Genomic DNA, 16,761 nt, shown 5'->3' with positions numbered 1-16,761 from the left:
GACTGCAGCCTACCAGGTTCCTCCATCCAAGGGATTTTCCAGGCAAGAGTACTGGAGTGGGGTGCCATTGCCTTACTCAACACCAAAAGAAATGTTTTGTGAAACAAAAGAGGAATCACACTTATTGACCACACTAAGCCTCTTGAATTCATTAGGGAAGCAAGCAGAACACAGTAGAGAGAAAAGCAACAGGGTGTACGTTGCAATTCTCAAATGAATGGCACATATCCTGTATCCTCTTTTGTCAACCTCCCTCTCTCTCTCTCTTCTTATACCAGCATTTCAGTCTGGCAGCCTCTCTGTCTCTAGCTGAGCTTGGTTTCCTTCCTTCTTTCACTTCTGACTGTCCTTTTCTATGGTTCCATCTTCCTGCTTTTCTCTCCTTCACTTTGCCTCTGGTTCCCACACAGGCATACAGGAAAGACCTCATTCAGAGAAAAGGCCCAAAGAAGAGCCTTTGATCATCCAAATGTTTATGAAAGTACTTCCGGAATGTCCACATTGTCACAGATATGTCATACATTGCATGTGGATGAATACACAGCTAGTGGAACTATGAACCTCTTTCTGCATTGTGCAACATACCTAAAAAAATAAGCAAACTGAGAAAATCTACTTCTAGAGTTAAAAACATATAGACATTTTATAGTGGCAAGTATCATTTATTCTTCCTTGGAACCACAAACAAGTTTTGAAACTTTTACTAATTATGGAAATTCTTCTTGAATTATAGAAATGTACACACAAAACCACAAAACCCCTGCTTTTCTTTAACTTCTACCCACTGTTTCGGACTACTTGAGTGAGTAACATTATTAGTTAAATAGAAGTTAATATTCATTAGGTTTTCAATTTTGTCTCCAGATGACAGAAGGGTGAGATATGGGCCATATCCACACTATTCTGTAGTTCTCTTCTAAAAGTGAGACTTAAAGGAAGTTTCTGTGAAAAGGAATTCTTTTTTCAACTATTATCTTGTTATAGGCAAATATCTAATACAGTCGTATCTTGGAGATACTGTGGGTTCAGTTTCAGGCCACCACCAAAAAGTAAAGTAAACAAATTTTCCCCTTTCCCAGTGCATATAAAAGTTACATTTACACTATAAGAAAGTCTAGAGTGTGCAACAGCATTATGTCTAAAAAACAATACACATACCTTAATTTAAAAATAGTTTACTGCTTAAAAAAATAGGGTAACCATCATCTCAGCCTTCAGTGAGTTATAATCTTTTTACAATAGTAACTTCAAAGACCACTTCTTCAGATCACCAAAACAAGTATAATAACAATGGAAAAGTGTGAATTACCAAAATATGACAGACATGACGTGAGCAAATGTTGGAAAAATGGTGCCAACACTCTCCTTATACAGAGTTACCACAAACCTTCAATTTGTTTAAAAAAAAAAAAAAAAAGACAGTATCTGCAAAGCACAGTAAAACAGGGTATGCGTGTATTAGAAATCCAGTTTTAGTGTATAGAAATGGTCAAACTTCTGAACAACTACTGAAGTACACATGGGTTTTTGCCAACATGAGTGCTATGTAAAAACATTTTTCCACAAGCCTCTTGAAAAAGAAACAGACCTTCTCATTTCCTCTTACAGGGTACTTGTGAAATGCAGAAATGCAGTCAGTGAGCACATTACTCTAGGGCAAAGGAATGAAACCGAAGATGCCTTTAAGCGCTCTAATTCTTAGACAACACTGCAAGAACATACAGCCCATTTTACTTGAGATAAATAGTAATTTACTTACCACTATTATTGTTGCTCTGCAACTTCAATTTACTTTTTTCTTTGGCACTCCTGCTGAGAATCCCATTGGGTTTTAAATCTTCTTCCATTTCACCTTTTCTCTTTTGAAGATCATTTTGCTTCTTTTTGTAAGTTGGCTTAGGTTGCCTTTTAGTCCTTTGCTCTGATTTGCTCTCACTTTCGTCCGAATCTCCACTTTCGGAGCCAGATTCATAAGTTCGTTTGGCTTTTCTTCTATTTACTTTATCATCTTTTACATATTTATCAACTATGATCTTACTATCTACACTATTTTGTAGATCATTAGATGTAGAGGCTATTAAATTGACAGAACATGGCTTAATAATTTCTGATACAGAACTCCCTGAATTTTCCATTTTATTAGTATTTTTATCTTCTTCTGAATGTCTTGTAAGCCAGGCTTTTTTCAGTTTAGTATGGTAGTTTGGTTGACTTGTCTGGGATGCTTGCCCATTTCCTACAGAGTCTGCTTTGTTTATTGTACTACAGACTACAGTGCTATCTAAGAGATGGGAGGCTGAAGACGTCTGACTTTTCGCAGCATTAGGCTCAGTCTCACTGACATTACTACTTTTATATTGAGCTGCGGCCAACGCTGCCTTGTGCTTCTTTAAATGAATAAAATCAGTTGTGCCTGAAAACCCAGAGCTGGGCTGAACAGCACTTCCTGTCTTACTGCTGGCTGGTGTAACTGGAGCTGTGATGCTGACCGTGCATTCTTGTGTTTGAGCCACTGAATGATTGACGCTTTTTGAAGAGGTACATTCTAAGGATTTAGAGGCCAAAATGGTATTTGATAATGAGTAAATTATTTCTGAACCACCCCAGCTGGAAACACCGGGGGCAGTGGCAGCAGATGTGAATGTATCCGTTTTGGTATTACACACTGTACTTACAGCAGACGTGACTGAACTGGGAACACTGCCCTGTGAGACAGCCTGAAAGTTTTTTTCGGATTTTATGTGAGCACTGTCTGAATTCACACTTGGCAGAACGACTCTTCCACTCTCTCCAGCTTCTGCTGGTTTGAGGCAATCTGTTTGATTTGCCCCAAGTGAAGATCTTTCACTAACTCGCTCTTTGGAAGCTAACTGTACTGCTGGCACGCTGTCGAGTTTCGTACTTGAAGGTGGACGCACGATGACAGACGCCATGGCAGCCTGGGACTTTCCGCTGCTTTTCTCTACACGCCATTCAGCTTTCTCTTTGCTGAGGTTATTATTAGATTTCCACATTTCTGTCAAACTCTGTTCAGAAGAACTCTTAAAACTTGCCTGAGTATCTTTTGGCTCAGGAATCAGCGTGGGAGGCTTTTGTGATTCCTGAACTTTCCCACCAGCACTTACAGGCATCACTGGAGTTAACGTTGGAGGGGAAAGGCTACTATAGCTGCTTTCCTTTCTTTCCAGGCTATGATGGATTGGCGGGTGAAATACTGGTGCTCTATGTAAAGCAGGCATACTCCGGAGTGTATTTGTAGAAGAAACTGTCAAATGAGTAGGACTCCTACAGTCATTTCTGAAAGTTGTTACTGAGTGAGAAGCAAATTGATGGGAAAGATGTTCTGGTACCTTGCCTACTAAACCTTCACTTTCTGGCTGATGTTTTATCAAAGGTGGAGGCTTTGAAAGAGATGATATAAATGAAGTCAGAGTTTGAGGATTAGCTGCTGTTGCAAGGGTATTACTCTGTTTTTCAGTGTAAATATTTGAAATCTCTTTGGATGGGTATGACCTTGGTGGTTCATTGACTACACTATTAGACAATGTAGTGAAATAGTTACTTTGAGGCAAACTGTGAGGCACTGAGTGCTTCATTTTATAAAGATCTGTTTCTATATCCTTGTCTTGTTTGATGACATGGCTCTTAGGGCTAGAAGATGACGATGCTACTCTGGAATAATTATCTCTATCACACTCAAGACCCTTGATTTTAGTCGTAAAGGGAGCAACATCAATACTTTCTTGAAGAATTCGACGGTGTTCCTCCTTATATTTGTTTAATCTCTCTCCAGTTTCCTGGGGTGGTCTCTGTAATTGATTCAATACAGGATCCACAAAATGCCTATGCAAGTGACCATCTTTTCCAGTCTGTGACCTGTTTAGATCCAGGTCATTTTTGGCTGATGTGGATGCAACAGAACGCAGTGGTTCAATGAAAGCTTTCCTCTCCAATTCTCTGTAAAGAAAATACATGAAGGTTTCTGTAAACACTTTTTCTTGTATGATACAAGTATAGCTTCTATGCATTACTATTGTATCGTAAGAGTGAAACATGACTTTGCAAGTGCTGTAATATTAAGAAAATTAGAAGGGATATAAAACCAGAATAATAATAATTATTAAGCCTAGTTTTAAGACATTTGTTAAAAATACCTATTTATAAACAATTAAGAAAAACTATAAAAGATATGTTTTAAGCACTGGTAACTTACTCTTTATGGTGATCTACTAAACATTTTGTCAGTGGCGGACTGGAATGTGCTGCGATTTTAAGAGGCCGATGAGGTTCTGCACTGGAAGGTCTGACAGGAATGTGACTAAGTAATCCAATACCATCTGCTGAGGTCACAGGGGTAGGCTGATGTAACCAAGGACTGGGAGAATTCTATTAAAAAAAAAAATCCTTCAGTTACTAGAAAAAGCTAAACACAATATCACAGTAGGCCTTTATAGTATATTTATGAAGTATGTGACTTTCAGTAAATATATTTTATGAGAAATATTGAGACAACTACCATAGTTATATGGATTTTTTCATATGATGATGAAAGTTAATCAGCAATAAAACAGTTTGGTCCAGGGGATTCCCTGGTGGTCCAGTGGTTATCTGTGCTTCCATTGCAGGGGGGATGGGTTTGATCCTTGGTTGGGAAACTAATATCTATCTCACATGCCAAGAGGTGCCGGCAAAAAAAATTATTTCCAGAAATTTGTTGTTATTTACTGACTGCGGATCTTGAAGCCACTGCCTTTCCCTTACAAATGACGTACAGAGAAGCTAGCTTTTATGATTTCCTAACGTTATAACACCAAAAGACCATATTGTGACTAGTAGAAAAAGAAAACATGTTGCTAAAATACATTTCACCAGATTTCATCAGGTTTATTTGCCAATTTTTGTTGTCAAAAGTAGTTTTTCCAATGTCGTAATTCATTTAGACTGGGCACAAAAATTATTTTTTCAAGGCCCATTTATACTCCATTTCACTGTAGGCATTAAACTTGGAGGTGTGGAGGTACAACAAAATTCATTTTTAATATTAACACGCAGCCTTTCTCGTAGTGAGTATCTGGTGACACTGATGTCTATGTTGAGACTTACAACTATCTAATTACATGTTTCAAGACTGCTTCTATACTATGACTCACTGAAACTCTTCCAGAACATGCTTTGTTGAGTTATACTGTATTGAGTCTGATATTGGGAAAATATAATCCTTTGGTTTTAACAAAGTGAATAAATTTGACATCTCAAAATGAGAATGTGAAAATATATCATACCAAAGATACGCTGCTATAAAATTTCTTAGACTAAAAATATACACCATAAACCTCATATAAGAAGAAAAAGTGTATATATATACACACACACACATGATCATTCAAATATATGTGTAAAAGGTTTCAATTCTACAAGATCCAGAAATCTGAAGTTATACAGATAACAAGAGTTATTGGTATACATAAAAAAGAATACTGCACAGCTTAGAAAGGAAATCTTATTACATGCTACAAGGATGAACTTTGACAACATTATGCTACATGAAATACTGTATGAGTTCACTTTACATGAAGTATACAAAACAGACAATCATAGAAACAGAAAGTAAAGGTGGGTGTTAAGAACTAGGGGGAAAGGGAATCAATGTTTCACGGGCAGAGTTTCAGTTTTGCAAGATGAAAAAGTTCCAGAGATCTGTTGTATAGCAATGGGAATATACTTAACACTACTAAACCGTACACTTTAAAATGGTTAAATAAATTTAATGTGTGGCTTTTATCACAATAAAAATAAATTTTAAAAATGTGCTTTAGAAGATTCTAGAGGATACTTGAAGTGCATCCTGGTCCACACAAAGGATTAAGTTGTCTCTTGGAGTTTAGCAGCAATCCCCAATCTCCCATTTTTTAGAGTGGGGTTGGTAATGCCCTCAACAACCATTTCTTAGCATGAAAATTAATTTGGTTACAAAAACCACACAGCCCATGAAGGAATAAGAGCCCTGCACCACCATCTTCAGAAATACTCTGTCAGGCAGAGAGAATATCAGCCCCAGCTTCACACCCCAATATCAGGAATCTCCAACGTTAGCAGCCTTAAGAGAACAAGGGGCTTAGACAGGCATAGCTTATAGTATACATCAGTGACATATCAGCTGGGAAATACAACAATTTTTCTTATAAGAATTACTTGGTTATACATACCAAAAGCCTTATAATTTTATATAAATTTTATATCAGAAGTTTCACTTCTAGGAATTTACCTGAGCAAAATAACTATCGGTATATACCATAATCAGTTACGAAGACACTCATTTTTCATAATAGGAATTTTAAAAACAAGTTTCCTTCTTTCAATTGGCTTTAAAAAAAAATAAAACAGGATTTTCTGAGATTTCAGCTTTACAGCTCCAAAGTTACTAAGCATCAAAACTTCCATAATCATTAGAAAAATAACTGTTTAAAAAATTCTAGCATGGGTTTCTCTGATGACTCAGTGGTAAAGAATTCACCTGCCAATGCAGGAGACAGGGGTTTGATCCCTGGTCCAGAAAGATCCCACATGCTAAGGAGCAATTAAGCCCATGAACCACAACTATTGGGCTTCCCTGGTGGCTCAGCTGGTGAGAATCAGCCTGCAACGCGGGAGACCTGGTTTCAATCTCTAGGTTGGGAAGACCCCCTGGAGAAGGGAAAGGCTTCCCACTCCAGTATTCTGGCCTGGAGAATTCCATGAACTGTATAGTCCATACGGTCGCAAAGAGTTGGACACGACTGAGTCACTCTTATTTTCACCACAACTACTGAGCCTGTGCTGTAGAGTCAGGGAGCCACAACTACTGAAGCCTGAGCACCCGTAGAGCCTGTGCTTCACCAGGAGAAGCCCCTGGAATGAGAAGCCCGCACACCGCACCTACAAAGTAGCCCCTGCTCTCCACAAAAGGCCATGCAGCAACGAAGACCCAGTACAGCCATAAATAAATAAGTAGAATTATATATATATATAAAATCCTAGCACATTTTTATAGTAAGAAATCTAAAAAAAAATAATGCGATACTGAAAAAAAGCACCTGTAAATATGTTGATTAATAAATATGAGACATATGGTAAGCCACAGCTTAACTTACCCTCCTTAATGAAGGTTCAGCATTAACCGCATTTTCTGGGTGAACCCACTTAGAAGGCAGACCAAGTCCTGAGTATGCATGTGTTCCATTTGGATATTGCCAAATAATTGGATAAAGTCCAAGCTGATTATATGAAGCAGATGGATGGGCTTGTCCAAGGAGATGAGGTGACTGGTGCTGTAACAACTGTTGCTGTTGCTGGTGTGCTAATGCTAAGTGGCTCAAGCTGCTGGCATGAGCAGTCTCTAGTCGTGGGTGGCCACCAAGTAAGGAGGCAGTAGGCACTCCGGGTAACACAGTAGGAAGTAAATGAGGGTGATGAACAGAATGGTGTGGACCACTAGTCAGAGGGTGAGTGTTAATGGTAGGTAATGGAGTTTGACTGGATGATCCAGCCAGTAAGTGGGGTGCAGGAGTTAAGGCAGGATGATGGGTACCTGGATTTAAACATGTTCTATGGGATGAAGAATGAAGAGGAAAAGGATGCTGGCTTAAGAAAGGTGAAATGTGGTTAGCTCCTGTATCTGACCCAATAAGTGCAGGATCTCTGTAAACTGTAAAATGTTCATTTTTATCAATGATTAGAGGGCTTTTTGTAGTTTCTAATGTACTGCCTCTAGTAGAAACCGGGTGAAAACTGCATCTTGATAACTCATGTTCTATCTTATTTGCTGGTCTTCTTTCACCAGCAGCTTGGCTGTTCGCATAAGTGGCTTTAGACTTTACAGAATCAGGGGAATGGTTGACTTTAGGCTTAACAACTTCAGGCGAGGGATTGGATTTTGTCTTGGGAGCATCTACTGAAGTATTAAGTTTAGATTTTATAGTTTCTGGAGGTGGACTTCGCTTATGCAGCTTATCTTCTGTGACAGAAACAGCACTTAGAGAAGATAAGTAAGAGACATACTGATTTTTCTCTTTTTCCATACTCAAGTTTTCATTTCCTGAAGAAGCATTCCTTACATTTGATTGGGTTAAATCTACTTTAACTACATCACTGACCCAGTTCTGGTCAGAATCTTGGTTTCCTGTTTCCAAGTATTTTGTATTTGCAATTGAATGTTTTGAATCACTAACATTAGGATCCATTTTCTGAAGTGTTTGAAGGCCAAAGGTACTACTTGAGGTTTCCTGAGCCACCTTTTCTGTGTTAGTGTCATTTGTAATATCAATAACACATTTCGGAGTGGGCGGTCTGGATACAAACTTCTCCTTTGGTAATAATTCCATTGTGTGTGTCTTCTCTGTATTACGTTCCTGAAGAAGTAAATCACTAGAATTATGATCAGAAAGTGTGGCCTGTTCTGATGAATGGATAATCATTTTTTCTTGACGCTGAAAGTCAACAGATTTCTGTTTCTCTGTTTCTTCATGTTTTTTATCTTCCTGTATTTGATCCCAGGGATGCTGGCTATCTATTAGTGTCTCTTCTGCCTTCTCATTATTCTGAGATTTTCCTTCTTCTCCGTTTATCTTTGAAGTGTTTTTATTTTTCAACTCATTCTCTGGCTTCTGCTCTGAGGAATTATTTATTATTCTCTTATTTGAATTTTCTGAGTCACTACTCTCAGAAAAGTCTGAAACATTGTCGGTTCGCAGTCTTTTCATATTTAGTTTCTTTTCATCCTCCTCAGCTTTCCTTCTTTTGTTCATCACCTGTTTTTTACCTTTAGGATTTTCTAGGAGATTTAAAAAAAAAAAAAAAACAGTTTTACCTTTCATATCAATATTAAATAAGCATATTTTAAATGAATTATTTGTTCCCATGCCTTTAAAAGTTGGTGGGTCCTACCTCCTCGTGCTATATAATCATATTTTTCCTCCTTCATCTTCTCTTCATCTGGTATACTGCTATCTGAGCCCTTCCTCTTATTTGGACGAATATTTCTTTGTTGCTGGTGTGAATTCTGTTTTGGTACAGCAGTTTGGGAGTTCATTGCTGGTCTGGGACTATTTGCTTGGGCACGTGTATAATGACCCTAAAAATAATTGATAATGACTATTTACTACCTGATCCTAAGTAATTTAAGGGAAAATATTTTACCATAATCCATCACTAACAACATACATACGTGAACAGTGTTGCTATTTTGACTGGCACGAGACCTTCGCCGTGATGTAATGCCAATATTTTCACCTTTTAACAAAGAGTGAACAACATCATCTAGAAAGGTCATTTGAACCATAGAAGGATCGACATTCTGTGGTTCTAGTACCTAATCCATGACACAAAACAAGAACAAAATTAAATCCAATCAGCTAGCCAATATAATGATAGGTACAATTTCTTTACTGAGTAAAGGTGTTTAGAAATCAGTTTGAGATACCTAATTTGTAAGACACTGTCAGACTACAATAAATCACCTTTAATCATTAAAGATAAAATTATCTCCCAAATGTTATTAAGGTAACTGTTTCATGTTCTAACCAAAACTTAAAAAGCAAACACATCTATTGCAGGTATACCTTGAAAAACAAGAATTAGAGGTATTCAAGAATATATTGCCAAGTCATAATATGTATTTCAAAAATAAAAAATGATTTTCAGAAAACAGCTGTAAAATAAAACAGGAAGGTAAAGCATGATGGGAATTCCCTGACACGCCAATGGTTAGGACTCCGTGCTTTTACTGCCAGCTCAACCCCTGGTTGGAGAACTAGATCCTGCAAGCTGCGCAGCGTGGCCAAAAGAGAAAATAGAGCATGGGAAGCAGAAAAGGACCAAAACTGTTTAAATGAATAGTAATCTTGAGGTTAAAGAAAGAACTATTTTAAAAACTAAAGGCAATTTTGTGCTTCAGTGAGGTCAAAGTTTGTTAGCTTTTAAGGAAATAAATTATACAATTTATTTAGGATTTTGATTAAAATTTTAACCAAAGCATCTGCATTGTTTATACAGGGAGTTCTTATTTATTCAGATACCCTCCACAATCCATCCAGTCAGGAAAATGCAAATAATCTATTTTCTGGGGGGTAAATACAGTACAGCTTTAAAAGATTTGAAATTAAGAATTTAATTTCAGACTGTTGCTTAAAACTCCCCTATGATTCATATCCTTAACATTCTCCATATTCACTATAAAACTTAAAGGAGTAAAACAACTCTGAAATTGAATGTAAAAAGAACTTTAGAGGACATTTAAGTTTTCATTTGTGAAAAGAAACCATTTGGGAAATATCTTTTATTACTGGAGAGACAGAAAAGCTAAGACTTTAAGAAAGTTTTACCTGACTTAAGGATGAACCAAAAAAAAGACTAAACAAGAAAGTCTGATGCCTCCATTTTAGGGACTGATTTTCTCAGTGCTGAAATAAATGTGGCATCACTATCTTGCTGTAACTTCAAGTGAACTCTATGTAACATCATATAAATGTGAACTTTTTAGGATTATATGACCGCAAAAAACCTAGAGATGGAAAATAGTACCAATCTGTTGATCCACTGGGGGTGGGGAGGAATGGAGTATGTGAATTGTAAACAGTTTCTTTTCCACATCTGGACTATTTACCTGATCATTCATAACGATCATGGTGCGAGTGAAGAGATCATGATGAGTAATTATGCCAGTGAACCACTGGGTGGCAGAGTCTTGTCTATATACTCTCACTCTGTATCCATTCAAGGAGTAAGGACCTTAAAAAACACAAAACCACACATCATACACGACTTCATGGATGAAACGAAAAGGTAATGTGGAACTTGATGTACGAGCCTTTTAGCTGCTAAAACTTTTACCATAAGCAATTACAAATTTTGATTCCTGCAACAGTTTGGAAAAGCTGCCAAAGTCTTAAAACATGCAGAAACTGTTAACTGAATTTATGACAGTAAAATGCCATACTGGTGTACTTCTGGATTAAATTCACATTGTAAGACAACAATATCTGTATGTATATGCAGGTATCTTTCAGAAAATAGGCAATGATTAAATAATAAAAGATATATGCATATATCTGTATATATTTAAATATGTCAACACAATGGAGATAAAAATGTCTTCAATTCACAGGTACTAAAATGATATCAAATATTTGAAAGTTTAAAAAGAATTGTGAGGGAGGAAAACTGGTATACTTTATTAATGACAGTATTATATTAACAATTTACAAAATGCTTTCACGATTTATAAATTCTCATTTAATCTTCTCCAACTCTGAGGTGTTTTCCTGTTTATAAACATTAAGAAAGTGAGGTTGATAGGTTAAATAAATTTTTAAGTGAAAGAACTAGGACTGAATTTATTTTTCTGATTCCTAGGTTGATGCCTTTTCTTCTAGAATTAAGACATTTAGCACATCAATGAATGGTTTAATGTTTGCCAGTTTTTAAAAGACTATGCCAGCAACAGTCTAAATATATCAAATTAACAGATCTGTAGAAAGTATTCCATATTACTTGTAAATTAAACATATTCATACCTATAATCAGTTTTACAAAATATAGGCTTAGAATTTCTAACTATGGAAGAAATAGACTCCAAATTAGTTTTTCTGAATGGAATACTGAAAAAGCTTACAGAAAACTCCAAATATGCCAATTTGCAACTCCCATCAGGACACTACCTTAACGGTCTTGTTCTACCACCAAACACAATCTGGAGTCAGCCTCAAATAATTCTGCTTAGGATGGAATGGACTATTGCTTTAATCATTTCATCTCTAAGAATATGACAAGGAAAAAGGGTTACTTAAAAAAATAGTAGCCTGGCGTCTTCCATAAAGTGCAAAGAAAGAAAGAAGAAAAAAAGAGAGAGGTCAAATCAACCAGTCAATTTGTGGACCTTTTTTGGGTCCCGGATTAAAAATAAATAAAAATCAAGTCTGTGAAAAATCAATGAAGACATTTATGAGACAAATGGAAACTTGAACCTGAGTAATCATTATTTGAGGAACTATTAATTTTCAGCACAATAATAGTATGGCATCTGTTTAAAAATAGAACCCAGCAATGTCTTAAAATTGATGGAAATAACAGTATAGATGGGGCACAATCTATCAAGATTTTATTTTATAGTCGTTGGGGCTGAGAGAGGATATTTCAGTGAACTTTTATGTGCCTATTTCTGTATATGTTTCAAATTCTCCATATTAAAAGTTTAAAAAATATTTAGCCTAAGAAGAATGTATAAGTAGATGATTCGCTATTAAAAAAAAACATTCAACGAAAGGAAGCCACAACTCTGAGATTATCTCTATTAATGCTTAAATTAAATGGCATGGAAGCTGAGGCTGAGATAAACATGGGAATTTAACAAGATTACCTTTTAAAAACAATCAACCAAACATTGATACTGCATGTCGTATTGTTCCAGTTTCAGTTCAATTTCACAAAAAGCTTATGTTTTCAATACATAGTTTTACTGACAGGAAAAGAAATCATTTAGAATCATAAAATCTCAACTGAGGACAAGCTTATATCTTACTAAAAAAAGGAAATAAAACTAAGACTAGTATTGTGGTCATTGCTGAGGAAGGCAAACTGAAATAAGCCATTTTTATCAGATACCAACAGCATTCTTCAAAGGAAATCAACTGTGGCTCTGGGCAATCCTCCACAGAAAACAATGCTTCCTTCTCCAGGAAGGACACACCTACAGCGTCCGTAATACGGAAATTTTCCTATCAACAAAACACCTGTGTGGTCAGAATTTTATTCCAGGCATTTAGCTCAAATTAGTAAACTAGCGAAGTTATCAACTTCCTATTGAAATTATTCTGATTTTGCTATTATTTTCTGGGGCCTGTATATAATTGAAAATATTAGACTGGGTCTTCTATTTATACTGCATGTAACTAAACAACCAAAAGCAAACAAGAAATTGCCCAGTTCAAAAAACAAAAAAATTAATGCATAACTCAAAACAGTTACCTTGCATAAAAATCTCCTGAACCTTTTGTTCCTTTACCCAGACTTTCACTTCTTCCTGAAGTTGCGGGTTGTCCCTGAGAACTGGGTTTAGGCTGTCTATGTCGTCCTAGAATTATAGATTAAGAGAAAGGTCCATGTTACGCTGTCCTAACATTAATGTTACCAACCTTCCCTCCTATGTGTTCTAAGGACTGAAGAAAATTCCTTTATCTAAATGTATGCAAAAATGCAAATTCATAAGTTATAGTTCATTAGCAGTAACATAACAACAGAGCCTAAGAAATAAATCCATGGTAAGATTTGATCTTTGACAAGAATGTCTTAAGGAAAAATTTGAAATGTACTAATGTGTTCTCTAACTGTAAGCCTTATATAAGTCACCTTTTTAAGGGCTTCACTGTTAGAAGCAATATACAAACCAAATAGCTTCAGGTCATCTAAGGTTGGCAGCAAACAAATCAAACTGAGTATTTTGGGAAGCAATACATACATACATAGATGAGTTGTCCTCTCCCCACTATACCTAAAACATTAGGTTCAAACAAGTCATTATTTGACAAGACAACCACTGTCTTGATTTAAACACCATCAAATTCAGTTCTACTCCAACTCATCTGACCAGTAACTTCACCGATGAAAGTTTTATTTTTTCAAGCCAGTGTCAAAGCATCCAGGCAAATTTAAATTACATTATTGATGATATTATCCTCATAACAGGGTGGATCTAGACACAGAAACAACCGGCTCTCTCCTTGGAGTGAATCACACAGTCACATGGTTTCCCACAATCTGCTGGCCTCCCGATGGACTCTCTGACATTCTGTTCTCTCTCAAAGCACTTCTGCTGCTCCTGCATGTGAGACCAGTGGCAGGGGCCCTAGAGTAGAGCTGGAAGAACAGAGCAGCACTGTCAATCTGGCGGCCCTTTTCAAAGTGGATGAGCAGATCATGGGAACCAGTGAACAGAAAGGTGCTACAAGAGGAAAATTCTATCTGGTGATAAAAATAATTCAGCTGTTTGGAAAAGCCAAAAAGGGGCTGAAGAGTACAGAGAATCCCTAATGAGGCAGGTCATACTTCATGCTTTAACGCTCATCCACGGAGAGCACTTTTCTTCTCACCTCATCACTGCTTTAAGGGACCACTCTGCATTTCTCGAATGATACTGTGGTAAACACTGATATTTTGTTTATACCCAGTGCACACCAACAAACAAAACTGTAAGACCTTTTACACTTATCACCTTTGCTCTCCTTGGAAAATATACAAAAACGCTGCTTCACAGCAGAAGCAAATACTGGAGTGGAAAGATGTCACACAAAAAAGTAGGTAAAATCTGTCATGGGGGCGATGGGGGAAGCCCAGCCCATGACCTGTCTTCCCTTTTGTAAAGAAACTTCCTAACACTCCCTTTTCTCCACTCCACTTTAATAATACACTGCGCACTGTGTGAATCTCATTACCTGAATAACAGAAAGTATCATGGGGAGTGTAGACGCTAACCCTCTTGATGCACACGAGGTGACAGTGAAGTCCATGACAGATAAAACACAGGAAACTTTCTGTTTCCCAAGGAAAACAATGACCATTTCCAGACAGTTCTGACAGATACCAAGTTATTTCTCACTTTATCTTCCATACACAGATCCAAACTTAACTCCTTGGAGTCAAACACTAATCATTTTCCTAAATGATGGTCCTTCAAGTGTTTGAGTTATGGTTTTATGTTTCCACAGCTTGAGTTTTGTTTCAATGCCTATCTTTATCATAATCGTTCTTCTTACTCTTATTCTAGACATTTAACTGGCATGAAAGCGATGAGTACATAGAAAATTCACACAATTACATGGGTATCACAGCTGACTTACATGAAATTTACGTTTAGGGTTCTGCTGCCAAGCCTTTCTATTTTGGGGAGGGGAATGGTATAAACTGCTATTAAAGCAGCACTGCCAATGTTTTGTAGACAAGTACAGGTAGGATTTATAAAATCAGTTTCCTATACAGAAATTTTTATAATTAAAACTACTGACATGTAAGTTTTGCTCAATATTTATGTTTTATTTATTCAACAGGTTAGGCTTCCCTGGTGGCTCAGCTGTAAAGAATCCATCTGACAATGCAGAAGACTCATGCTGGATGTCCTGGAGGAGGAAATGGCAACTCACTGCAGTATTCTTGCCTGGAAAATCCCTTGGACAGAGGAGCCTTGGTGGGCTACAGTCCATGGGGTTGCAAAAGTGTCGGTCACAACTTAGTGACTAAACCTTTTTTTTTTAATTCAACAGACTGAAAAAAAGAGCTACGTTTCCAAAATCATTAGACAGCAGTTATCGTCTCAATAATGACCCATTCATTTCTAGGGAAAAAAAAGTATACTATTAAAAGTTGATAGTATCAGTCTGGAGAAGGCAATGGCACCCCACTCCAGTACTCTTTCCTGGAAAATCCCATGGACGGAGGAGCCTGGTGGGCTACCGTCCATGGGGTCGCTAAGAGTTGGACACGACTGAGCGACTTCACTTTCACTTTTCACTTTCATGCACTGGAGAAGGAAATGGCAACCCACTGCAGTGTTCTTGCCTAGAGAATCCTGGGGACTGGAGAGCCTGGTGAGCTGCCGTCTCTGGGGTTGTGCAGAGTCGGACACGACTGAAGCGACGCAGCAGCAGCATCAGTCTACTTACTCACATAACCTTATATAAGTTCAAATTTCTATGTATCAATTTCCTCAGCGTTTTAAGCAGGGTTACTAATATCTCTTTTCCTATTAACAGGTATGTTTTTACAATAATTTAAAAAATTTTCAGAAACTAGTCTTAACACATTCAATTCTAATTTAACCATGGTACTGACATGCCATTTACATATTTATGAGTTAATTATGAAATTAATTAAAACCCATGAAAATTATCCCAATACACGCCTGACTATGATAGTCATATTGCTGCTGGAATCTTTCTCTACATATAGTGCTTTGTAAGTTAGAGGCATTTTCATTGTTCTTCAAATTCTTATAGCCTGGTTTCAGTTTTGATCCTCAGATGCACATGATTACATTTTTTTTAGCCTTCTGTCTTGTCACCAACCATTCCCACTTGATGCGAACATATCTGGGGAAAAGGCCACATGATCTTTCTTACTCCACTCAATGCCTAAGGACATCCTGCTTCCTTTACTTGCATCCCACAGACAATTTCCCTTCTCCTATTCACTGCACCAACTCTCTCTGGAGTTGATGAGATTATGTTTATCTCCCTATGTACTCTACCTATCCTGAATGGTATGTCATTGTCTTTGCCTTTAAAATCCTTTCCCTTCCTCTCTTTAAATAATGATGCGGCTAAATTATACCCAAAGCTTGCCACCTGATGTGAAGAACTGACTCATTGGAAAACACCATGTGCTGGGAAAGATTGAAGGCAGGAGGAGAAGGGGACAACAGAGGATGAGATGGTTGGATGGCATCACTGACTCGATAGGAGTCTGAGCAAGCTCCAGGAGTTGGTGATGGACAGGGAAGCCTGGCATGCTGTAGTCCATGGGGCAAAGAGTTGGACACGACTGAGTGACTGAACTGAACTGAATGTAAGCTCCTACAGAGCAGGGACAGTATTTTCTGTATGTTCTCTATCGTGCTTGAAAGTGAAAGTGAAGTCGCTCAGTCCTGTCCGACTCTTTGCGACCCCATGGACACCAGGCTCTGTCCACAGGATTTTCTAGGCAAGAGTACTGGAGTGGGTTGCCATTTCCTTCTCCAGA

At 37.4% G+C, this 16,761-nt stretch overlaps 1 protein-coding gene across 4 annotated transcripts in view; it reads right to left on the bottom strand.

The window, feature by feature from the left end:
* Positions 1 to 16,761, bottom strand: part of JMJD1C (jumonji domain containing 1C) — a 303,947-nt gene that overhangs the window by 36,239 nt on the left and 250,947 nt on the right. For 3 of the 4 annotated variants that reach the window (XM_010857402.1, XM_010857400.1, XM_010857401.1), the window contains exons 4-10: positions 13,000 to 13,105; positions 10,640 to 10,764; positions 9,203 to 9,346; positions 8,923 to 9,109; positions 7,131 to 8,809; positions 4,214 to 4,386; positions 1,760 to 3,957 (exon numbers count right to left, since the gene is read on the bottom strand). In XM_010857402.1, coding sequence (XP_010855704.1) covers positions 1,760 to 3,957; positions 4,214 to 4,386; positions 7,131 to 8,809; positions 8,923 to 9,109; positions 9,203 to 9,346; positions 10,640 to 10,764; positions 13,000 to 13,105 — 4,612 coding nt within the window. Of the gene's footprint in view, positions 1 to 1,759; positions 3,958 to 4,213; positions 4,387 to 7,130; positions 8,810 to 8,922; positions 9,110 to 9,202; positions 9,347 to 10,639; positions 10,765 to 12,999; positions 13,106 to 16,761 lie in introns of those variants that run through there. The other variant, XM_010857403.1, reaches the window with a different exon arrangement.

This window comes from Bison bison, unplaced genomic scaffold (genome assembly GCF_000754665.1).
Source record: "Bison bison bison isolate TAMUID 2011002044 unplaced genomic scaffold, Bison_UMD1.0 scf7180017864380, whole genome shotgun sequence".
Lineage (NCBI taxonomy): Eukaryota > Metazoa > Chordata > Mammalia > Artiodactyla > Bovidae > Bison > Bison bison.
Note: the sequence above shows the minus strand (reverse complement) of the source record. Positions and strands in the feature narration are given on the sequence as shown.